Source organism: Scyliorhinus torazame, chromosome 2, assembly GCF_047496885.1.
Source record: "Scyliorhinus torazame isolate Kashiwa2021f chromosome 2, sScyTor2.1, whole genome shotgun sequence".
In the NCBI taxonomy this organism is placed as follows: Eukaryota; Metazoa; Chordata; class Chondrichthyes; order Carcharhiniformes; family Scyliorhinidae; genus Scyliorhinus; species Scyliorhinus torazame.
In genome coordinates, this window is record NC_092708.1 from 64,714,087 (window position 1) to 64,737,419 (window position 23,333).

The window sequence follows — 23,333 nt, forward strand, 5'->3', positions numbered from 1 at the left end:
GTGACGGCATCATGAGCTCAGCACTGGGCTGTGGGTCCATTTTGAAAAATGTGATTTTGTTCAGCATGCAGCGGCCGGGTTCTGCTTTGCCAGTCTCCACCTGCACAGCTCCACACTGGGTTTCATAGATCATAGAATTTACAGTGCAGAAGGAGGCCATTCGGCCCATCGAGTCTGCACCGGCTCTTGGAAAGAGCACCCCACCAAGGTCAACACCTCCACCCTATCCCCATAACCCAGCAATCCCACCCAACACTAAGGGCAATTTTGGACACTAAGAGCAATTTATCATGGCCAATCCACCTAACCTGCACATCTTTGGACTGTGGGAGGAAACCGGAGCACCCGGAGGAAACCCACGCACACACGGGGAGGATGTGCAGACTCCGCACAGACAGTGACCCAAGCTGGGAATCGAACCTGGGACCCTGGAGCTGTGAAGCAATTGTGCTATCCACAATGCTACCGTGCTGCTCTCCTCCCCCACTGCTCCACCAAAATCCTGATCGGTCTCTCTGCTTTTAATCCCTGCTGCTGCTCTCGCTGATTTACATACTGCCAGTTATGCGCTTTTATCCTGTGTCTCTGGAAAGAAGCTCTGTACCTGGCACAACCAAATTTTAAAAAGGATACGAGTTCCTTTGAAAGCAAATGCATATCAGAGGCAGAGAGAAAACACAAGCAGAAGAATCCCAAGCTAGTAGCTTACCCAAAACTTAACCATCTGCAGTATCCTATCCTGTTTGTAGCAGAACCTTCCGGATCCGATCTGCCTTAACAGTCCCCCTTCTATCGTCCAGGATCCTACCAAACATCCAAGATGATGACACAGTCATCATTACCTCGATGGTGAATTGCTAAAGTACATAATGTAGGTATTTTACTGCAGTACTGAGACAGTGATTCATGGATGGAGGTTAAGTCCTTTGAATAGAGTATAAAAACCGAGGCATTGTCTACCTGTTCAGGTAAATATTGAAGGTTTTGTGGCACTATCTGAAGAAGAACATAATCGGCATTTATAGTGGTATTTCTCCTGCCCACACCACCAAAACTAAATTAGGATCTATTAATTTGCGATTTGTACACCATTGCTGTGCGCAAATCTGTGACTAGTCTTCAAAAGTAATTCATTATTTATAATCTTGGAAAATCAATATCATAGAATGCTTCCTGATGATGCAATATGATTTTATTTGTTTCAGGAACTACCTCCTGAATGTTCATTACTTACTTTGTCTGCAGCTGCCAATAGATTGTCAGCCATTTTATCGAGGTTTGGTGCTTTTCCTGTATAGATAAATCTCATCATTTCCTTAAACACTTCAGGATCTACATCATTTATTTCTACTCTGTTCTGTTGGGAAAAAATATTATTTTTTAATATTAATGATTCAGAGTTAAAAATCAGACACCATTTAATTTGCGCACAAAATGCATTCTACTGCAATTTATATTAGCTTTTTGCACAATACATACTGTTTGTATAAGTTACAAGATTACCAAAAAGCAAAAATGAAGTTGTGAAAAAACACAAAATCTGACTATCAAGATGTTATTTAAAGTTAAAATTAATAAGTGCACGACAATCTTACCTTCTTGCTTTCTTCCATTTCATGTTCAAACATAGCATTAAAAACAGGCGACCGAGCTGGCAAATGGGAAAACAAGTGCATAAGACCACGATTCTATTTTAATAATTCGATCAAATGTAATTTCTTTAGGTCAGAAATTATTTACCTGCTAAAATTGATTTGTGAGCTTTGAATTCTTGTCCTCCAACATAAAGGGAGCAGTCTGTAAATCTAGAACTTTCCAATAGATTCCCCAAATCATCTGCCAGCCGACATTCAGGAACCTTTAATGTATTCATATTTGATTGACCGGATATATTAACAGAGTCTTGAACTACACTCACCTGAACCACAGAAGAAAAAAAAAATCTCAAGCATCAATACACAATAAAGCCTTTATAACAGTCTAACAAATTATATTGTCTCAATTATTTCATCTGAAATAAAAACTAATAGACCAATTTCTTCAGAACTAATTGTTTGCAGTTCACAAAGTGCTCATGTTAACAATGGCCACTGGCATCAATATCAGTAGCCTTAAGACTGGAGACATTCCTATGAGGACCGATTCACTTCTACTGCATTTCTAATAAAAATTATGGATTTTCCTCCATAACCTCAAAGTTCTGCCTCAAGCTCCACCCATTTTGTCAGTCAAGCATCCTTATTTGCTGAACTTAAATGGGCACAAATTAAACAAACAGAGTTCAAAGAAACAGCGAAACCATGCTAGAGTGTTTCTTCTTTGTGTCTTAAAATTTCAATTCATTTAATCACCATTAATGCACATTTAAGGTAGAAATCTTTTCAATTTTTATCATGTCTTGCTTTTTGCTATAAAATGCATTGAAAACTCATTCAAAGCAAGTTTCCGATGATAAAAGTTGAAAAAAATATTGAAATTAAAAGACCAAAAAAATTAGTTTAACTGCTGTATCGAAGAATCTGGGCATAATGTTGTGAGCCTCCTCAACCAGACCAAGTGCAATAGGAATATACACCCATTCAGAGTTGATGGGATGGTCGGTTTTGTGGGAAGATTCAGATGTAAAATTTGATGAATGGATGATGTTAAAGGTGAAGGGTGACTTGGATATTTTGTAGTTATGCATGTAACATGAATCATGCCCAAATTCCATGACTTTTTTTAAACCACAAAATTGGATAGGTATCCTGATGCAAATGCAGAGAAATTTCTGGCCTTGCAAGATATAACACTTTCAGACTACAAGTTATAAACACATTGTGCAAAGTGATTGCTAAAGCATTAATTAAATTATAAGCATTGCAGTTATTGACTTCTTGCCCGGGTTCATTGCAGTTTACTTTGAGTGTGCAGTATCTAGTCATTCATATCAGAGGCTCGTTTTTTGGAACAGTCACCAGTAATACTCGATTCACTATCCCATAAAATTAAACTGAAACCAAAGTTTCACTATTTTCAAAGTAACCAAATGCTTTCGACAAATGTGCTGACGCTGGAGCAGGATTTACACTTCACAAGGTTGATAATGGAAAGCAACACAAATGGGCATCCTATAATTCAGTCACTAGAAATGATGAGAATATCCATTAGAGATTTTGAATTGGGAAGAAGGACAGTCAAGGTAAACTAATTAGACTACCAAAGAAAGCTGGTACAATGGGTAAATAACCCATATGAATGATTCATGCACAAAAAAACACTGAAATTTTAATTAAGTAGGAAATATGAAAATCAGAAATTTCTTACAATAGCCAACAAAAAAGTGGGATACATTTGTCAGTTCTTTCAAATGAAAATGAAAATCGCTTATTGTCACAAGTAGGCTTCAAATGAAGTTACTATGAAAAGCCCCTAGTCGCCACATTCCGGCACCTGTTCGGGGAGGTTGGTACGGGAAGAAATGGCAAGGAATTATTATAGCAGTAGGGTCCCCAAGTGAACTATCCTATGACTGTGGTGATATGCATCACTGTAAATACACAAGGGGTTAATGTAAATACACTACGACTAAGTAAACACTAGAGGGAGCACCAGAGACGTCATTACATGCAGACATCCAGCTAATGAACACACAGAATAGGACACGGCCAATGGGCAGTCAAGACACCCAGAGGTGACGCTACCACAAGGGGGCATTACACAACACATATATAAGGACAGGACACACATGCTCTGTCTTTTTCCACAGACAGACATCTGGAGAGTACATCAGGGTTGATCAGAAGCATCACGCCCAGCACGTGGCTTAGAGCAGATTGGTTTAGTTAGACTGAGTTACTACAGTTAGATTAGGAGAGTCGAACTCAAGTAGGAGAATTGTTAACTATTCAATAAATGTGTTAAACCTATCTCCAAGTCGGGAGCTTCTTTTGTCAAAGCATATATCAAGGAAGCAGCTTATGCTACACGAAGAAGCATAACACAACAATGACCACTGCATTTATCTGAATATGAAGGCCATGTTAAGAAGGGGGAAGCTTATTTCTTCTATCGAGACTTAGCTAGATTTTTTTTTTCACTAAGTGGAATTTTCACCATCAAGATGAATTGGGAAAGAGGAAAGAGCACATAAATATGATTGTAATAATAATCCCTTAAAAACATTTACTGCTTTGGAGTCTAAAAATCACTTTCACTTCAGTTGAGGTTTTAGAGTGCATACAATTGGAGTCTTCGTTTGGATTACACTCAATGGAAAATATCACAGGAGGTTTAGAAACAAATTTATAATATGAATAATAAGTACTTAAACACTACTGCCTGGATAGAAATGTCAAAGGAGTACTAGTCTTAAATAGTGTTCTCAATCACTTCTAATTTCTTCAACACACTTCAGAAGCATTTTGGTCAGCTTACTTCCAGAAACATGGACGGTTAAGATTTTACTTCTTTCCTTTAGAAATATTCCAATTTTCCGAAAATTAGCAATAACCGATAGATCCACCAAACCTCATGACACTTCTTGTAACCTCTTTGTCAACCAAGTAATTGTATTCATAACAAATTCATCACACGGCACATTTAACTTGTCTGCCTAAATGAAAATACGATGCATTATATTCATAACACCCATTCCCAGAGGCCACATTTCAATTATTCTTTTTATAGAGTATAATGACATATAATTAGGCAGTAATCTTGCCAGAGTTTCTCACATATCCTGTAAATACTCAGATCAAAGTCAAATTATGTTCATTTAAACATTCATCATTCAGAAGCTGCTAATCTGTCACAGTTAGAGTGATAACCTGGCAGTAAGACAGTTCTAGTCTTCTCAGCACAAAAGTTCAATGCTCTAGGTTAAGGATATTGCCCATTAATACAACAATTAGGGTCAATGGTGCTGTGAAAGTGTTCAAACAATTTCATATTTCCTTCTGTGTTGCAGTCTCAACCTGTCAGATGATGTAAATATGGTGTAATGACAGATGTACATAAAGCTAATTGTTATAATTGAGTGAGTCATTGACTAAATTATGCACCAGGCATTTTCTGCAAGGTAGACTTACATTACTTTTATAGAAATTATACAGGTTCTCTGCAGGAGGGAGTCAGGAAATAAGCAATGAGATTGAAATATCAAAGAAGCATTAGTTTGTTAGTAATTGCATATTTACTGGTTGCCACATTAAATGATACAACCTTAATTGTAGTATGGGTTAGAAAAATACTTACCAATGCCCCAGAAAAATATTAATTTAGCAATTATATGCTTTCGTTCCAGATTATAAAATGGATACTTATAGAATTGACACTGACCAGTAAATTACCACCAAATAAAATCAAAAGAGAGTAAACGATGTCTCAATTAGGAAGTGCAATATCACGAGTGTGACACTAAAAACTGTATAGGTCTTAAATACAACAAACCAAATTCCAGTGAATCCTGAAGGGCTACCCAAAAATTCTGGGTTAGAGAATAGGATATTACACAAGAAATGGGAGCAGGGGAAGACCATATAGCCTGTTGAACCTGCTCCACCATTCAGTACGGACTTGGGCTATTACTCATTCTTCTATACTCAAGAGAATATGGGCCCAATTTATTCAGCTTCGCATCTCATCCCAGGGACTAATCTCATGAATCTTCCCTGGACAGCACCCAATGCAAGTATATCCTTCCATAAATGTGGAGACCAAAATTGTACACAGTATTCCAGGTGGGGTCTCACCAAAGCCCTTTACAACTGCAGCAAGATTTCTTTATTCCCATTCACTGATCTCCTTGCAATAAATGCCAACATGCTTTTTCTCTTATTTGCTTGCTGTATCTCCAACTCCATGAACCCTTATCTTTTGTGTAGCAATGCTTTTCCAAAATTCTCTAGATTTGGAAACAGTCCTATCAGATTGAAAGTTGCCAAATATAACATTAATTTTCAAGAAAGGAGAGAAAGAGAAAACGGAACTATCCCATTATCGAATGTCTTTTGGAAATCCAGGTGTCAACATCTACTGGTTTCCCTTTATGCATCACACCCGTTACATCCTCAAAAACCCCAAGAAATTTATTGAACAGGATTTCCCTTCATAAACGTATGTTGATTTGTTCGGCTGATACAAAACTCTTCTAAGTGTACTGTTCAGACTTAGTTAATAATAAATTCCAGCATTTACCCCAAAGGTTGGCGCAAGGTAAACTGGCCTTGAGTTCCTTTTTCTCTTATAAAAGCAAATTACTGCGGATGCTGGAATCTGAAATGAAAGAGAAAATGCTGGAAAATCTCAGCAGGTCTGGCAGCATCCGTAGGGAGAGAAAAGAGCTAACGTTTCGAGTCCGATGACTCTTTGTCAAAGCGAATAGACAGAGAAAGTAGGAAATATTTATACTGTGGAGCGAGAATAAAAGACGAGTCATAGCCACAGAAACCCAGGGAAACCGGGTGCTAGTGGCCACAGAAACTAAGGGGAAAAAGTGCTAATGGCAGTCCCCAGAGAGAACAAAAGATGCGAACGATCAAACAGCAGGGAAAATAACATCAGAGGATGAACTGTAGATGTGGGGGGAGGGGTATGGGGAAGCAAAGAAGAGAAAGGTGAAGGAAAGATGGATAAGATTGGGGGGGGGGGGGGGGGGGGGGAAATTAAACATATATTAAGAAAGGAATAGTAAAAGACAGTTAAAATGAAATGGGATGAAGACAAATGAGTCGAGGTGGGGTAGAGTTGATCATCTGAAGTTGTTGAATTCGATGTTGAGACCGGAAGGCATGCCTAACCGGAAGATGAGATGTTGTTCCTCCAGTTTGCGGTGAGCTTCACTGCAACATTGCAGCAGGCCAAGAACAGACATGTGGGCAAGGTAGTTTGTTAAAATGGCAAGCAACGGGAAGGTCAGGGTCCTGAATGCACCATTTCTTTCTTTCTTAATATATATTTAATTTCCCCCCCCCCCCCCCCCCAATCTTATCCACCTTTCCTTCACCTTTCTCTTTGCTTCCCCTTTCCCCGCCCCCACATCTACAGTTCATCCTCTGATGTTAGTTTCCCTGCTGTTTGACCTTTCACATCTTTTGTTCTCTCTGGGGGCTGCCATTAGCACTCTTTCCCCTTGGTTTCTATGGGCATTAGCACCCAGTTTCCCTGGGTTCCTGAGGCCATGACTCATCTTTCATTCTCTCGCTCCACAGTATAAATATTTCCCACTTTCTCTGTCTGTTAGCTTTGGCAAAGAGTCATTGGACTCAAAACGTCAGCTCTTTTCTCTCCCTACAGGTGCTGCCAGACCTGCTGAGATTTTCCAGCATTTTCTCTTTCATTCTCCTTACTTTTTCTCTTACTCTCCTTTCTTGAAAATTAATGTTATATTTGGCAACTTTCAATCTGATAGGACTGTTTCCAAATCTAGAGAATTTTGGAAAAGCATTGCCAGCTTATCCACTATCTCTGCATCTGGAAGTTTTCGGATCTTAGGATGTAGGCCATCAGGTCCCGAAGGTTTGTCACATTTTAGTCCCTTCAGTTTCTCCAATACCTTTCTCTGCTGATACACATTGCTTTAATACCCTCACTCATTTTAAGCACATAGGATACCCTCAATTTCCTGGTAAGTAACTTGTCTCTTCTGTGAAGATGGACATAAAATGCTTGTTCAATAACTTTATCATTTCCTCCTTCCCCATGATGTTTTCCCCTGCCTTTGCTCCCAAGGAACCAACATGTATCTTAGCTACTCTCTTCCTTTTTATATACTTATAAAAGTTCTGACAATCCATTTTCATATTACTGGCCAGTTTACTTTCATATTCTATTTTCCCTTTATATTAAAATTTGGGGGGCCTTTTGTCGGTTTCTAAAACATTCCAAATCTTCAAGACTTGCTACTGTTCTTTGCAATATTAGAAGTTTATTCTTTTAACCGAATACTATCCTTAACTTCCTGAATAAACTACAGATAAGTACTTCTTGCTGAGCTTTTGTTCTTCAATGGAATGTATTTTTGTTGAAGATTTTCAATTGTTTCTTTAAATGTTTCCTATTGTTCATTTATTGTCATGTCTTTCAGTCTATTTACCAAATCAACTGTAACCAGTTCATCCCTCATACCTATGTTTGTTTACGTTTAAGATTATTTGTGATCATAGAATTTACAGTGCAGAAGGAGGCCATTCGGCCCATCGAGTCCGCACCGACTCTTGGAAAGAGCACCCTACCCAATGTCAACACCTCTACCTTATCCCCATAACCCAGCAACCCCACCCAACACTAAGGGCAATTTTGGACACTAAGGGCAATTTATCATGGCCAATCCACCTAACCTGCACATCTTTAGACTGTGGGAGGAAACCGGAGCACCCGGAGGAAACCCACGCACACACGGGGAGGATGTGCAGACTCCGCACAGACAGTGACCCAAGCCGGAATCGAACCTGGGACCCTGGAGCTGTGAAGCAATTGTGCTATCCACAATGCTACCGTGGATTGGAAAATGTCACCTTAAAACTCAACATATCAATGGTATTATGGTCATTATTTCCCCATGGATCTTTTACTATGACACTACTATTTAATAATAATAATTGCTTATTGTCATAAATAGGCTTCAATGAAGTTACTGTGAAAAGCCCCGAGTCGCCACATTCCGGCGCCAGTTCGGGGAGACTGGTACGGGAATTGAACCTGCGCTGCTGCTCTTGTTCTACATTACAAGCCAGCTGTTTAGCCCACTGTGCTAAACCAGCCCGACTGCACAACAGTGGATTTAAAAAGCTCTCTCCCTAGTTAGTTCCACAGCGTATTGCTCCAAGAAACTGTCAAAAAAACATTCTAAGAATTAATCTTCTGTGACATCCTTGTCGATTTGGTTGTCCCAGTCTATATGAAGATACTCCCAAAATTACTACATTTCCTTCGCTACAACCTCCAATAATTTCTAATATTATGTTCTGTCCAACAGTTTAATTACTGTCAGGGGGCCTATGAACTACTCCCACCAGGATTTTTTGAATCTTGCTATTCCCAATCTCCACCCACACTGGTTCTACTTCATGACATTCTGAGCCAAGATCCTCTCTCATTAATGTCCTTGGGCGAAATTCTCCCCCAACGGCGGGATGTCCGCCGACTGGCGCCAAAGACGGCGCCAATCAGACAGGCATCGCGCCGGCCCAAAGGTGCGGAATGCTCCGCATCTTTGGTGGCCTAGCCCCAACATTGAGGGGCTAGGCCGACGCCGGAGGGATTTCCGCCCCGCCAGCTGGCGGAAATGGAGTTTGTTGCCCCGCCAGCTGGCGCGGAAATGCAGCGCATGCGCGGGAGCGTCAGCGGCCGCTGTCAGTTTCCCGGCGCATGCGCGGGAGCGTCAGCGGCCGCTGTCAGTTTCCCGCGCATGCGCAGTGGGGAGAGTCTCTTCCGCCTCCGCCATGGTGGAGGCCGTGGCGGAGGCGGAAGGGAAAGAGTGCCCCCACGGCACAGGCCCGCCCGCGGATCGGTGGGCCCCGATCGCGGGCCAGGCCACCGTGGGGGCACCCCCCGGGGTCAGATCGCCCCGCGCCCCCCCCCAGGACCCCGGAGCCCGCCCACGCCGGTAAATACCAGGTTTGATTTACGTCGGCGGGACACGCAATTCCTCGGCGGGACTTCGGCCCATCCGGGCCGGAGAATCCAGCGGGGGGTCCCGCCAACCGGCGCGGCCCGATTCCCGCCCCCGCCCAATCTCCGGTACCGGAGACTTCGGCGGGGGCGGGATTCACGGCGGCCAACGGCCATTTTCCGACCCGGCGGGGGGTCGGAGAATGACGCCCCTTGTGTCATCCTTTATTATTCGGGCTACCCCTCATCCATTGCCAATCTGTCTTTCTGAAATACTGTGCACTCTGGAATATTTATTTCTCAACCTTGATCATCTTGTAATCATGTCTCTGTATTGATGATTGAATCTAAACCATAACCTCTACTTGCACCACCAGTTAACTATCTTTTTGCAAATGCTTTGCACATTCAGATAAAAAAACTTTTGATTTAATCTTTTCACTACAATTTTTCTGTATTAACCTTACTCACTGATGCACAATTGGTTTTCAATTCTGTCCCCTCCTGTTTTCACTCTGCTTGCCTTTGTCCACAATGCTACACTGTTCCATTGTCTTGACTTTTCTCTTCAGATTTACAAATCATCCTTCACCAGATCCTCCCTACCTCCGTCATCCCCTCACCCCAAATCCCTGTTAGTTAAAAGCCTCGTCCCCTGCACTAGTTATATCATTAACCAGGGCACTGGTCCCAGCCTGAGGTGGAGCCTATCCTAATGGAATAGCTCACTCTTCCCCCAGTACTGATGGCAATGCCCCATGAATTAAAATCCCTCTTCCCACAGCACGCTGAGCTATGAATTAATTCTCTAATCTCCTTGACCTAGGCCAAATGGCATGTGGCTCAGATAACAATTCAGCGATAATAAACTTTAATGTTCTGTATTTTAATTTGAACCCTAATGCTTCAACGGTCTCAGCACAACATTATTCTTCGTTCTACCCATGCTGTTGTTTCCCACATGAACAGCTAGGTCTCCCACATGCCACTCCAGGTTTGTCTCCAGCCAGAGGTCTCCTTATCCCTGCCACTGGGCTGGCAACATAACCTTTGGAGCTCTCAGTTGCAGCTGCAGAGAATAGTGTCTATCCCTCTGACTACATTGTCCTCTATTACTACCATACTCCTTTTCACTCCCTTCACATAAATAGCATCCTGCACCATGTTACAGTCAGTTCTCTCAGTCATCCTGCAGTCCATCACCTCATCCACACAAATAGCAAGCATCTCCCACCTGTTGAGCAAAGTCACATGTTCCCGTCCCTGACCACTGGCCAACACTAAGTTCTGCACAACCTCAGGGGTGTAACTTCCTTCAGGAACCAAATGTCCAAGTAACTCTTCCCCCTCCCTGATATCTGCAAATCAGACCATGTGTTATCAAATTCCAGACTTAGCATTCAGACTATGTTGAACTTGAATGAAGTATATTTGATCATTGGACACTATTCACTCAAGACCAAAATGAAAATGGTAGTAATCACAACTAGAAAATGGGAGTATTTCCTTATTTTTTTGTTTAGTTGAAAAGTTTATTTCCTTTCTGGCCTTTCCTTTTGGTTTCCTTTTATTTATTGATTTTTTACACACCACATTGTGTTATTAGAAAATTATTTAAAGATTACAGCGTCAAGATCTAAATGTAGCGTGCCAGTATACCAACCTGCATTATGTACAAGCATTGTATTATGTGGCTGGTTTAGCTCAGTGGGTTAGACAGCTGGTTTGTGATGCAGAACTAAGGCCAGCAGCGCGGGTTCAATTCCCGAACAGGTGCCAGAATGTGGCGACTAAGGGCTTTTCACAGTAACTTCATACTTGTGACAATAAGATTATTATTATGTTCTATTGCTTTCATGTTTTTTTCTCCATCCAACTAGTATGCTAACTTTAGAATGGGGTGTTACATGTGGTAGTTTTAAAAAGTATTTGTAAAAAGGTATTCACTGATCAAATCATCAAAGTGCTAACTTAATTTAATGGACGACAACCAGGAATGAAAGGCGTTGTCTTAAATAGGTGTTAATTAGGTATGAAGCTGAGCTAGCACTGCAACTTATAAGTGAGTTACCACTACTCTATAAAAGCAAACAGGTTTGCAAACAGCAAGGAGTCAGGGTACTGCAAGGTTTGTACTTTTGCTTAAGAATGGTCAGAACAAATGCATATGAAATAATTTACATTTTTAGGGACCTACTCCTTGCCTAAGAAACTGATACCGCAAGATTTTATGATAGACCATGTAATTAAATATCAGTAATAAGTATTTGTAATAATATTCACCTACTTCACAGAACAGGGTAAGTTTATCATCTGGAAGAAGACCATTTGCTTCGTCTAGAAGAAAATCTCTACGGATAAACTTCTTGAAACCCCAGTCCTTGCCCTGGACAAATCGGTACGCCCTTTGACTTTCTATTAAAATAAGTGGAGAAGATTACTGATGACAAATCCCAGAAAATTACATTTGTGTAACATTAATGTATTTCACTTTACAAAAGGAACATTTCCACTGTTCATTATTTCCAGCAAAACCATGAAACCAGTTTCTTGTACAAATAGTGAAAGGAAATATTCTCTTATACTGAGAAAATTTCCACGGGTTCTTAATTAATCTTTTTCTTTCTGAAACAGACGTATATAGATGCCGATATGTACGAGGCAGTAGATAAAATAATGGAATGACAATCTTCTGCTTTAATTGAATGCAAGACGATTTTTTGAACAGGAAGAGAGAGCAATTTCAAAAACCATCCAGTTAAGATAGCAGACAATATTGGGTTAGTCTAATAAACTAACAATCGACTCATTGGGCATGATTTAACCGGAGAAAATCTATGTCTGGTTTTGGCCACATTTTGGGTGACTGGAGAAACACCCCGCTATTCAATTGTACTTTGCCATGTTTTGTAGCCTCTGGGAGTTTTTCTCTGCAGAATTGCAACTAATCAATTCCTGCTGGCGAACCCAACAGGAAAGGCTACTTGCAGATTGGGGCACCATATTGTCTGACTGCCACGATCTTCCCCCCATCCTCCCCCTCCTCCACCCAGTTTACCTCCCCCACCACCCCCCACAACATTGGGGGTGCCCTTGGGAACACCCCCTCCCTCTCCCCTGGGCTGGATATCTGGCAGTACCAACCTGATACCTGGGCACTGCCACCATGGCAGTGCCACCTGGGCACCTTGGCAATGCCAGGGTGGCACTGCCCAAGGTACCAGGCTGGCAATGCCAAGGTGCCCAAGTATCAGAAGGAGTGTTAGGGTGTCACCCTGCCCTGTCCCCGACAACCCAAGGGACTCTAGTGGTCTGGGAGACCACTCCCAGGTACCGTTACGACTGGTCTACTTTTGTGTAAACCAGTACTAAATCACGCCCTGGCGAGGTCTCACAGGCGCGGCAGTTAGGTTCCGGCGTCGGGAGAATCCCACAAATGCACATTTAAATAAGCCTAATGGCCTATTTAAATATGCTGATCTGGATCATGCCCAGTGAGAGCAAGATCCAGATCACAACATCTTGTAAGGCTCCGTTAAATCTCGTGAGGTGTTCCGAGTTAAGACCATAAGACATAGGAGGAGAATTAGGCCACTTGGCCCACCGAGTCTGCTCCGCCATTCAATCATGGCTGATATTTTCTCAGCCCCATTCTCCTGCCTTGGGTGCGTCAAGGCCGTTAAATCGTGCTCATTGGCTGTATGCTGAAACTGATGCAATCTTGTAAGAAAGCAATTTTGAAATCAAATGAATTCCCAATTTCAAGCTTAAGAGCTCATCAATTTTTATAAACACAGGTACTAAATAGAGGACAGACAGAGGCCTAACAGCTGATAACTTTCAGTTTGTCTTCAGCAATCAGATTATCAGTGAGTCTCTGGGCATTAAGGCCACAAAGATGAGCAAAATGGCTTAACTTGAATTCTCACATCATTGGGTATCAGTCCATTTTAGTAAAAGCTATAAAATGATATAAAGTTGGTACTTAGGGTACGAAGAAACAGAATACCATTAACACAAAGCTTTTCCACTTGATAGTTGGATGGTAAACACCTTATGAAAACAGCAGAACACCAGTTACTGCAAGATTCCATTATAATAATCATTTCTTTAGGTTCTCAACAACACAATATTCTTGGATTTTAGCAAAAGATTTGATTGACTGGGTGGGTGAGAGGATAGATGCATGAGATCAGTGACGATGGAATGGCAGAGCAGACTCGATGTGCCAAAAGGCCTAATTCTGCTTCTGGAGTGATGACTGCAAAATTCCCTCTGCTGTTAGGAAGAGAGTTCCAGGATTTTGACCCAGCAACAGTGAAGGAGCGGTGACACCGTTCCAAGTCAGGATGGTGTGTGGATTGGTGGGGAACTTGCAGATGGTAGTGTTCCCAAGCATCGCTACACTCATCCTTCTAGGTCGTAGACGGTGCAGCTTTGAAAGGTACTGTCTAAGGAGCCTTGTTAACTTGCTGTATTAAATCTGCTGCATCGTCAACACTGCAAAAGTGGCAGCGGGTGTGAATGTTTAAGCAGGTGGCTAGGATGCCTATCAAGAAGGCTGCTCTGTCCTGGATGATGCAGCGTTCTTTGAGTGTTGATGGGGCTGAACTCATCCAGACAAGTAAGATTACACCCTGACTTGTGTCTTGCAGATGGTGGACAGGCTTTGGAGAGTCAGGATGGGAGTTATTCGCTGCAGAATTTCCAGCCTCAAATCTTCTCCTGTAGCCATGGTATTTATATGGCTGGTCAAGAACTGACCAATGGTAACCCTCAGGATGCTGATGGTGGGGGATTCAGTGGTGGTAATGCCAAGGAATGTCATGGGAAGATGGTTATGTTCTCGCTTGTTGGTGATGGTCATTACCTGACATTTGTGTGGCACGAATATTACTTGGCACTTATCAGCCCAAGCCTGAATACTATATTGGTATTTCTGCATATGGAATGGATGACATCAGTGTCGGAGGAAACACGTCTCACCTCATGAGGGAGGGAAATCATTGATTCAACAGTTGAAGATGGTTAGGCAGAGGATAGTGCCCTGAGGAACTCCTGCAGCAATGTCCCAAGACTGAAATGATTGACCTCAAACAACCACACCATCTTCCTTTGTGCTGGGTATCAATCCAAGCAGTGGAATGTTGTCCCCTGTTCCCAGAAACTCTACTAGGGCTCCTTGATACCACACTCGGTCAAACATTACCTTGATGTGAAGGATAGTCACTCTCGCCTCAATTGTACTTTCAGCTGTTTTTTGTCCACCTTTGGACCAAGACTGTAATGAGGCCAAGAGCTGGTGACCCTCACAGAATGCAAACTGTGCGTTAGTGAGCTGATTAAGGGTCGCCCACCAGCACTGTCGACAATTCCTTCCATTAATTTGCTCAAGATGAAGAGTAGGCTGATGGGGCAGTAATTGGTCAGGTTGAATATGTCCTGCTTTTTGTTTAAGACTGGTATATGAGATGCTGGGACCTCAAGAGAATACCGAGACGGATCATCCACTCGGCAATTCTGGCTTAAGGAAGTTGCAAAAGTTTCAACCTTGTCATTTGTACTATGTGCTGGGCTCCCCCATTATTCATGCTGGGGATATTTGTGGAGCCTCCTCCTCCAATTAATTGCCCACTACCATTGATGACTGGATGCGGCAGGACTCCTAAGCTTAGATCTGATCCGTTGGTTGTGGGATCACTTAGCTATGTCTTTTGCATGCTGCTTATGCTGTTTGGCACGCCAACATTCCCATGTTGTAGCTTTGCCAAGTTAACAGCTCAGTTCTCATTATGCCTGGTTCTGTTACTGCCATTAGCTCCTGCACTTTTCACTGAAACAGGTTTGATGCCCGGGCTTGACAGTATGGTAGAGTGGAGGATATTCAGGGCCATGAGGCTACAGACTATGGCTGTATAGAATTCTGCTGCTGCTGATTTCCCACAATGCCTCATGGATGTCATATTTTGAGTTGCTATACCAGTTCAAAATCTGTCCCATTTTGGACAGCGGAAGTGCCACACAACATGATGGAGGGTATCCTCAATGTGAAGGCAGGACTTCCATCTCCACAAGGACCATGCGGTCATCACGCCTACCAATACTATTATGGACAGATGCATCTGTGACAGGTAGATTGGGGAGGATGAGACCAAGTATGTTTTTCCATCTTCTTGGTTCCCTTGCTACTTACTGCAGACCTAGTCTAGTAGCTATGCACTTTAGGACTTGGCTAGCTGGATCAGTAGTGGTGCTCTGTAGCCACTCTTGCTACTAGACATTGAAGACCCCTACCCAGAGTAAACTCTGTGCCCTACACCCTCAGCTCTTCTTCCAAGTAGTGTCCGTCATCAGCTGGGAGGAGAGGGGGGGGGGGGGGGCGGGGGAGAGTCAAATAAGTGGTAATCAGCAGGAGGTTGCTTTACCCATGGTTGACCTGATGCCATGAGACGTTTATAGGGTCCAGAGTTGAAGATAAGAACGCCCTCCTGACTGTATGACTATGCACTGGCAGCTTTCCTGTATACCACTGTGTCGTCTCTTCTGCTTAGTGTGCCCTGCTGATGGTACAAGACAAATTCAAGAACAGAGATATCTGGGGCAGTGTCTGTAATGGTAAGTTGTAAGGGTGTGAGCATGACAATGTCAGGCTGTTGCTCAACTCAAGTCTGTGGAACAGCTGTCCCAATTTTGGAACCAGTTCCCAGATCTTGGTAAGAAGGCGTGTTGTTGTAATTTTGTTTCCTGGGACTCGGTCAATGTCAGGTATTCCCTCTGGGTTCTTTCCTTATTGATTTTTCTGTAGCGATTTGATACAACTGAGTAGCTTGTTAGTTTATTTCAGTTGTTGCCAAGAGTCAGCTACATTGCTGTGGGCCTGGAGTCAGATGTAGCCAGACCAATTAAGGACAGCAGATTTCCTTCACTAAAGGGCATTAATGTACCAGATGGTCTTTTTTAACAATAATTAACATTGCTTTCATGATAATTATTACTGAGGTTTGGCTTTTTTAAAATTCAAGATTTATTAACCGAATTTGAATTCTATTTGTTGCCTGAGTGGGATTTGAATCTCTGCTCCAAGAACATTAGCCTGGACGTAATCCAGTGACATTACCACTACACTACCACCTCTGTACTCATACAAAGTTTTTCTTATCCCAGTTCCGTTTACCCAAAGAGGGAGGGTTGGAGGCTGTGTGGCTGGCCGTCAAGCATCATCCAATTGGGCAATGAGTCTTTTTGCTTTCCAGCTGGTGTATTACAATGGTGTACACTTCAGAAGCACCTTATTGGCTGTCAAGTGGTTTGGAACATCCAGAAGTTGTGAAAGGTGCTTTGTCAACTCTTTCTCTCATTCAAACAACAGTTAACCTGATGGAGCCAATGTTTTGCTATGATTAGACCTCTCAAGTGTTTGGGGCATTATGCCACTTTAAATACACTGTATAAATGCAAGTTTTTGTTGGGTTAATCCAACTAACAAAATGCTATCTTTAAGTTATCAGGAAATTGCATGGAGTCCAGAAGACAGGTCAAATAAGGAATAGGCGACACACAATCTACACGACCACAGCATTATCAAAATTCAAAAATCGCTGAAAATGTTTGATTGGATTGGATTTGTTTATTGTCACGTGTACCGAGGTACAGTGAAAAGTATTTTTCTGCGAGCAGTTCAACAGATCATTAAATACATGGGAAGAAATGAGGGCCTATTGATAGGTTATTTAAAAAATCTCACGAAAGAAAAGAGAATGAATTAACTTGCATTTGTACATCAACCTTCACAAACTCAGATTGTCCCAAAGTGCTTTAGAGCATAAGCATTGTAATAAATAGATGGCAGGCTACAAGGTCCCAGACAAAACAATGACATAAATAATAATTCAAAGTGTTGAGATGTTTATGGAGGATGTAGGGAGAACTTTGTTCCGTTTCTTCAGAATAGTGCCAAAGGATCTTTCACGCCAACCTTAGGCAGATCGCACTGCAGTTCAATGTCATACTGAAGGATGACATTGTCAACAATGCAGCACGCCTTCAGTACTGGAGTACTAAATGCACAAATCTCTGCAGTGGAATTTAAACCCATGATCTTCTGCCTTGGAATAAGGTGCGATACCACTGAGCCAAGGCTGAAGCTACCTAACTGGATGAATGTCAACAGATTGGAAAATGGCAAACGTGACACCACTGTTTAAAAAAAGGAGGTAGGCAGAAAGCGGGTAATTATAGGCCAGTTAGCTTAACTTCGGTAGTAGGGAAGATGCTGGAATCTATCATCAAAGAAGAATTAGCGAGGCATCTGGATGGAAATTGTCCCATTGGACAGACGCAGCATGAGCTCATAAAGGGCAGGTCGTGCCCAACCAATTTAGTGTAATTTTTTGAGGATATTACCAGTGCGGTAAATAACGGGGAGCCAATGGATGTGGTATATCTGGATTTCCAGAAGGCTTTTGACAAGGTGCCACATAAGAGGTTGCTGTATAAGATAAAGATTCATGGCGTTAAGGTAAAGTAGTAGCATGGATAGAGGATTGGTTAATCAATAGAAAGCAAAGAGTGGGGATTAATGGGCGTTTCTCTGGTTGGCAATCAGTAGCTAATGGTGTCCCTCAGAGATCAGTGTTGGGCCCACAATTGTTCACAATTTATATAGTTGATTTGGAGTTGGGGACCAAGTGCAATGCCTCCAGGTTTGCAGGCGACACTAAGATGAGTGGTAAAGCAAAAAGTGCAGAGGATACTGGAAGTCTGCAGAGGGATTTGGATAGTTTAAGTGAATGGGCTAGGGTCTGGCAGATGGAATACAATGTTGACAAATGTGAGGTTATCCATTTTGGTAGGAACAACAACAAAAGGGATTATTATCTAAATGATAAAATATTAAAACATGCTGCTGTGCAGAGGGACCTGGGTGTCCTAGTGCATGAGTCGCAAAAAGTTGGTTTACAGGTGCAACAGATGATTAAGAAGGCGAATGGAGTTTTGTCCTTCATTGCTAGAGGGATGGAGTTTAAGACTAGGGAGGTTACGCCGGCATCTCCACATCACTGTACAAGGTGTTAGTGAGGCCACACTTGGAGTATTGTGATCAGCTTTGGTCGCCTTACCTGAGAAAGTATGTACTAGTGCTGGAGGGCGTGCAGGGGAGATTCATGAGGCTAATCCCAGAGTTGAGGGGGTTGGATTACGAGAGGTTGAGTAGACTGGGACTTTACTTGTTGGAATTTAGAATGATGCAGGGGAATCTTATAGAAACATATAAAATTATGAAGGGAATAGATAGAATAGATGCGGGCAGGTTGTTTCCACTGGCAGGTGAAAGCAGAACTGGGGGCATAGCCTAAAAATCAAGGGAAGTAGATTTAGGACTGAGTTTAGGAGGAACTTCTTCACCCAAAGGGTTGTGAATCTATGGAATTCCCTTCCCAGTGAAGCAGTTGAGCCTCCTTCATTTAATGTTTTCAAGATAAAGATGAATAGTTTTTTGAAGAATAAAGGATTATGGTGTTTGGGCAGGAAAGTGGAGCTGAGTTCGCAAAAGATAAGGCTCGAAGGGCCAGATGGCCTACTTCGGTAGTAGGGAAGATGTTCTTATAACACCCCTGATGATTTATGCTGAAGCACTGATGTTACATTCCCAGCAGCAGCATTACACCAACTAAAATAATCTGTAAATAAATTACTAAACATATACAATGCCGGAAAGCATACTTTCAAACTTTATTGGGCAAAAACAGACACCAGAATAAGATGTTTTGTAAAGATTGTTCAATATATGCATTAAGAGCTTACCCATAGCTTTTGTTTCTTCCCTTTTTGCATTCAATAACGAGAATTTAAACTTCGCTCGGACTTCACTTTTGGGACAACTAACTAAAAGCAAGTATAAGGAAAGGTAGTCTTTGCTTTCTTCATCTAAACCCTTTGGGTTTACTCTGAGGCACCTGTAACATATGTATATTAAAAATGTATCAGTTAACAAGGAGCTTTCTTCCTCCTCAAAAATACTGCAACTTATTTGTTAAGAATGGACTTGCTAATACCCATTAACATTACATTTCATACTCTATATGGCAATTTGTAGGTTCTTTGATTAAGCTTCAACATGCACATGAATACATCGAGAAATTATTACCCAAGAAGAAAACAGCAAACTGCTTCTTTGAGATATCAGCACTCAGTAAGTTTGGGGTACTATTAGGTAAAAACACATGGCCAAAAACAGAAGCAAGTCGGAGGGCCTGTGTTTTAGAAACCAGGAGTGGACCACCAGAAGGTTGATAAAAAGAGAGAAATTGAGCATGAAAGTAAACTATGCAGAAATATAAAAACAGATTGCAACAGCCTTCACAAGTATATAAAGAATAGCTAGAGTAAACATTTATCCTTGAAAAGCAAAGACAGGAGAAATTATCATAGGCACTGAGGAAATGGCAGAGCCGTTGAACAAATATTTTGTGCCCGTCTGCACAGGATATGTCACAATATTCATACCAGAAACTAATAATGTAAAAGCTAAAAACTGAGGAAATTAATGAAATTAATATTAGCAGAGAGAAAGTATTGTAGAAACTTAAGGGACTAAAATGTAACAGATCCCCACGGCCTTGTGGCCTACACCCCAGGGTTCTAAATAAGATAACTGCAGAAATAGTGGAATTTTCCCAAATTCCTTAGAATTAGGAACAGTTTACTCAATTGCGAAATGCTAAACTGCTTTTCAGGAAAGGGGCGACAGAAAAAAACTGAACATGCCAGTTGGCTGAATATCATTTGTTGAAAAATGCTGGCATCTATCATTAAGGAAGTCTTAACAATGCACTTAAAAAGCATAGCACAAGTCACCATAGTTTTACTAAAGGGAAATCCTGTTTGACAATTCTTTTGAGGATGTAACTAGCAAAGTAGATAAAGGGGAACCAGCAGATGTAATATATACTAGGATTTTCAAAAGGCATTCGATAAGGTGTCATACAAAAGGTTAATAGGCAAGATAAGGGCGCACGGAGTTGGGTAACATTTTAACATGGATAGTAGATTGGTTAATGGACAGAAAGCAGGTAGTGTGCAGAAATGGGGCTTTTTCAAGTTGGCAGGCAGTGAATAGTGCACTGCCACAAAGATCAGTGCTAGCCTCAGCTATTTACAATCTATATTAATGACTTGAATAAAGTGGCAGAGAGTAATGTCTCATGAGGCTGCAAAGAGGTATAGACAGGTTAAGTGAATGGGCAACGAGATGACAGATGGCATATACTGTAGGGAAGTATGAAGTTATTCATTTTGGTTGAAAGAATAGAAAAGTGTAAAACTTCTAAGTATTGATATGCAAGTGTGCTCGCAGAAGGATTGCAGAAAGTTAACAGAGCTACATCAAGCAATTAGGAAGGCAAATGGCATGTTGGCCATTATTGCAAGCAAATTGGGAGTATAGGAATAAAGATGGTTTTCTACAATTGCACAGGGTTTTGGTGGGGCCACATCTGGAATAGTTTTTTTAAAAATTTCCAATTAAGGGGCAATTTAGCCTGGCCAATCCACCTACCTGAACATCTTTGGGTTGTGGGGGTGGGGCCCACGCAAACAAGGGGGGGGAATGTGCGATCTCCACACAGACAGGGACCTGGGGCCGGGATCGAATCTGGGTCCTCGCAGCCGTGAGGCAACAATGTTAACCACTGCGTCACCATGCCGCCCCTCACATCTGGAACAGTGAGATCAGTTTTGGTCTCCCCACTTAAAAAACAATGGGCTGGATTCTCCACAGCCCCGCGCCGAAATAGTGTTTGGCGCGGGGGCGCAGAATCGCCGTTCCTGACCGGATAACGACCGGCGCCACTCCGGGCCCCGGAGAATCGCTCGTCTGTCAATCACGGCGCGTGGCTGGGGGGCCCTCCCAGCAATACTCCGAACCCAACAGGCCGATTTTCCGACACCCTGGTGGGGAGCAGGGAGAACCACCAAGTGGGGTGGGCCTCATGGGCGGCCAGAGCAGCGTTCAGGCCGGTCCAATGGAGGAGCATGGTGCCAATCGGGGGCACCTTGCTTCTTGGTGATGATCCGCGGTCCGAGTCCGCCACAGCGCGGCCGCTGGAGGCTGCCGCCATGCGCAAGTGCAGACATTGAACCGGAATCGCAGGGGCCCATATCTGCAGCCAAAACTGCATGAAGCTCCCTGGGTCCCTGCTAGCCCCCTGCAGGTAAGTGAATAGCTCTTTATTTTTTGCAGGAAACTGAGGAGTGAAACGTCAGCGTTTTTACGTCGGCGTGGGGACATAGCCCCATTTTTGGAGAATCCAATTTATTTGCATTTAGGGCTGAGGGGAGGGCTGTGGAGAATCCAGCCCATTGTTTTTTAAGTGGGGAGACCAAAACTGATCTCACTGTTCCAGATGTGAGGGGCGGCATGGTGACGCAGTGGTTAACATTGTTGCCTCACGGCTGCGAGGACCCAGATTCGATCCCGGCCCCAGGTCCCTGTCTGTGTGGAGATCGCACATTCCCCCCCCCTTGTTTGCGTGGGCCCCACCCCCACAACCCAAAGATGTTCAGGTAGGTGGATTGGCCAGGCTAAATTGCCCCTTAATTGGAAATTGGAAACCCATTCAAAGGGTTGTGAATCTTTGAATTCTCATCCCCAGAGGGTTGTGGATACTCCATTGTTGAATACATTTAAAGCTGGTGCTGATAGATTTTGGGTCTCTCAAGGAATCATTGGATCTGGGGAGTGGGTAGGAAGTTGAAGCCCACTATCAGCCATAATGATATTGAATGGCAGGGCAGATTCGAAAGGCTATATGATCACTCTTGCTCTTATTTCTTGTGCCTGTACAAAAAGTATCTTAATTTAATTTCCCCACAATTCTACATACAAGGCTTTGTACTGGGCTACACCAATTATTTGCTGATCAGAAAGGCAACATTGAGACACCAGAGAATGCAGTGAGGAATTGGTGGCTGCTATAACAGTCCACCTGTGAGGAGCTAAGCCATTGGGTCATTTGTTTCCAGAGTCAGATCTGCATGGTTTTCAGCACAGTGAATTGTTATTTTTTGGGACTATACTTTTGAAGCTTCTGTATAATACAGACTTTGATGAAAAGCTAAGTGAATCATATTACTCAAAGCCTGTGTGTCAGGTGGTTTTACATATTTTCCATGGTCCAAGCTGATATTAAAATAGTACTTGTAGCCTAATGGTTATGACACTAGACTGATAACGTGGTCTTGACATGAACTCTAAAACAAATGAGGTCTCATGGCTTAAAGTCAAAGAAATCTCGTGATCACCACCTTGTTCTTCCTCAAATTGCACACTAACGCCTGTTCTCAGTAACGTTGGTAGAAGAAACCACTACACAGCCCAGCCTTGATGTGGCATTAAGATGTGTTAGACCTGGGCAACAGAGCCAGCCACTCCCCCTGTCAAGCTGTGTCAGTAGGACTAGAACTACTGCATCTACCCAATAATGCACAAGGATGCAAGAGCTGAATGCCAGGGGAGTCGAGGATAGCTACTCTTCAACAGCAAAACTTAAGAGTCGCACTAGCGATCCTAGTAAAACTGAGGTCAATGGAGTTTTATGGAAAATCACTTCAGTGATTTAAAGCCATTAGGTCATTTGTTTCCAGAGTTAGATCTGCATGGTTTTCAGCATAGTGAATTGTGTTATTTTTTGGGACTATACTTTTGAATATCAGACACAAAGGAAAATGAGGGAGGGAAGTCA

At 42.5% G+C, this 23,333-nt stretch overlaps 1 protein-coding gene across 10 annotated transcripts in view; it reads right to left on the reverse strand.

The window, feature by feature from the left end:
• The window catches only part of LOC140388150 (speckle-type POZ protein-like A), a 392,296-nt gene that overhangs the window by 77,733 nt on the left and 291,230 nt on the right, over positions 1–23,333 (reverse strand). For 9 of the 10 annotated variants that reach the window (XM_072471935.1, XM_072471910.1, XM_072471926.1 and 6 more), the window contains 5 exons: positions 19,396–19,547; positions 11,879–12,006; positions 1,741–1,918; positions 1,596–1,651; positions 1,235–1,357 (listed from right to left, as the gene is read on the reverse strand). In XM_072471935.1, the coding sequence (XP_072328036.1) occupies positions 1,235–1,357; positions 1,596–1,651; positions 1,741–1,918; positions 11,879–12,006; positions 19,396–19,547 (637 nt within the window). The remainder of the gene's footprint in view (positions 1–1,234; positions 1,358–1,595; positions 1,652–1,740; positions 1,919–11,878; positions 12,007–19,395; positions 19,548–23,333) is intronic. The other variant, XM_072471950.1, reaches the window with a different exon arrangement.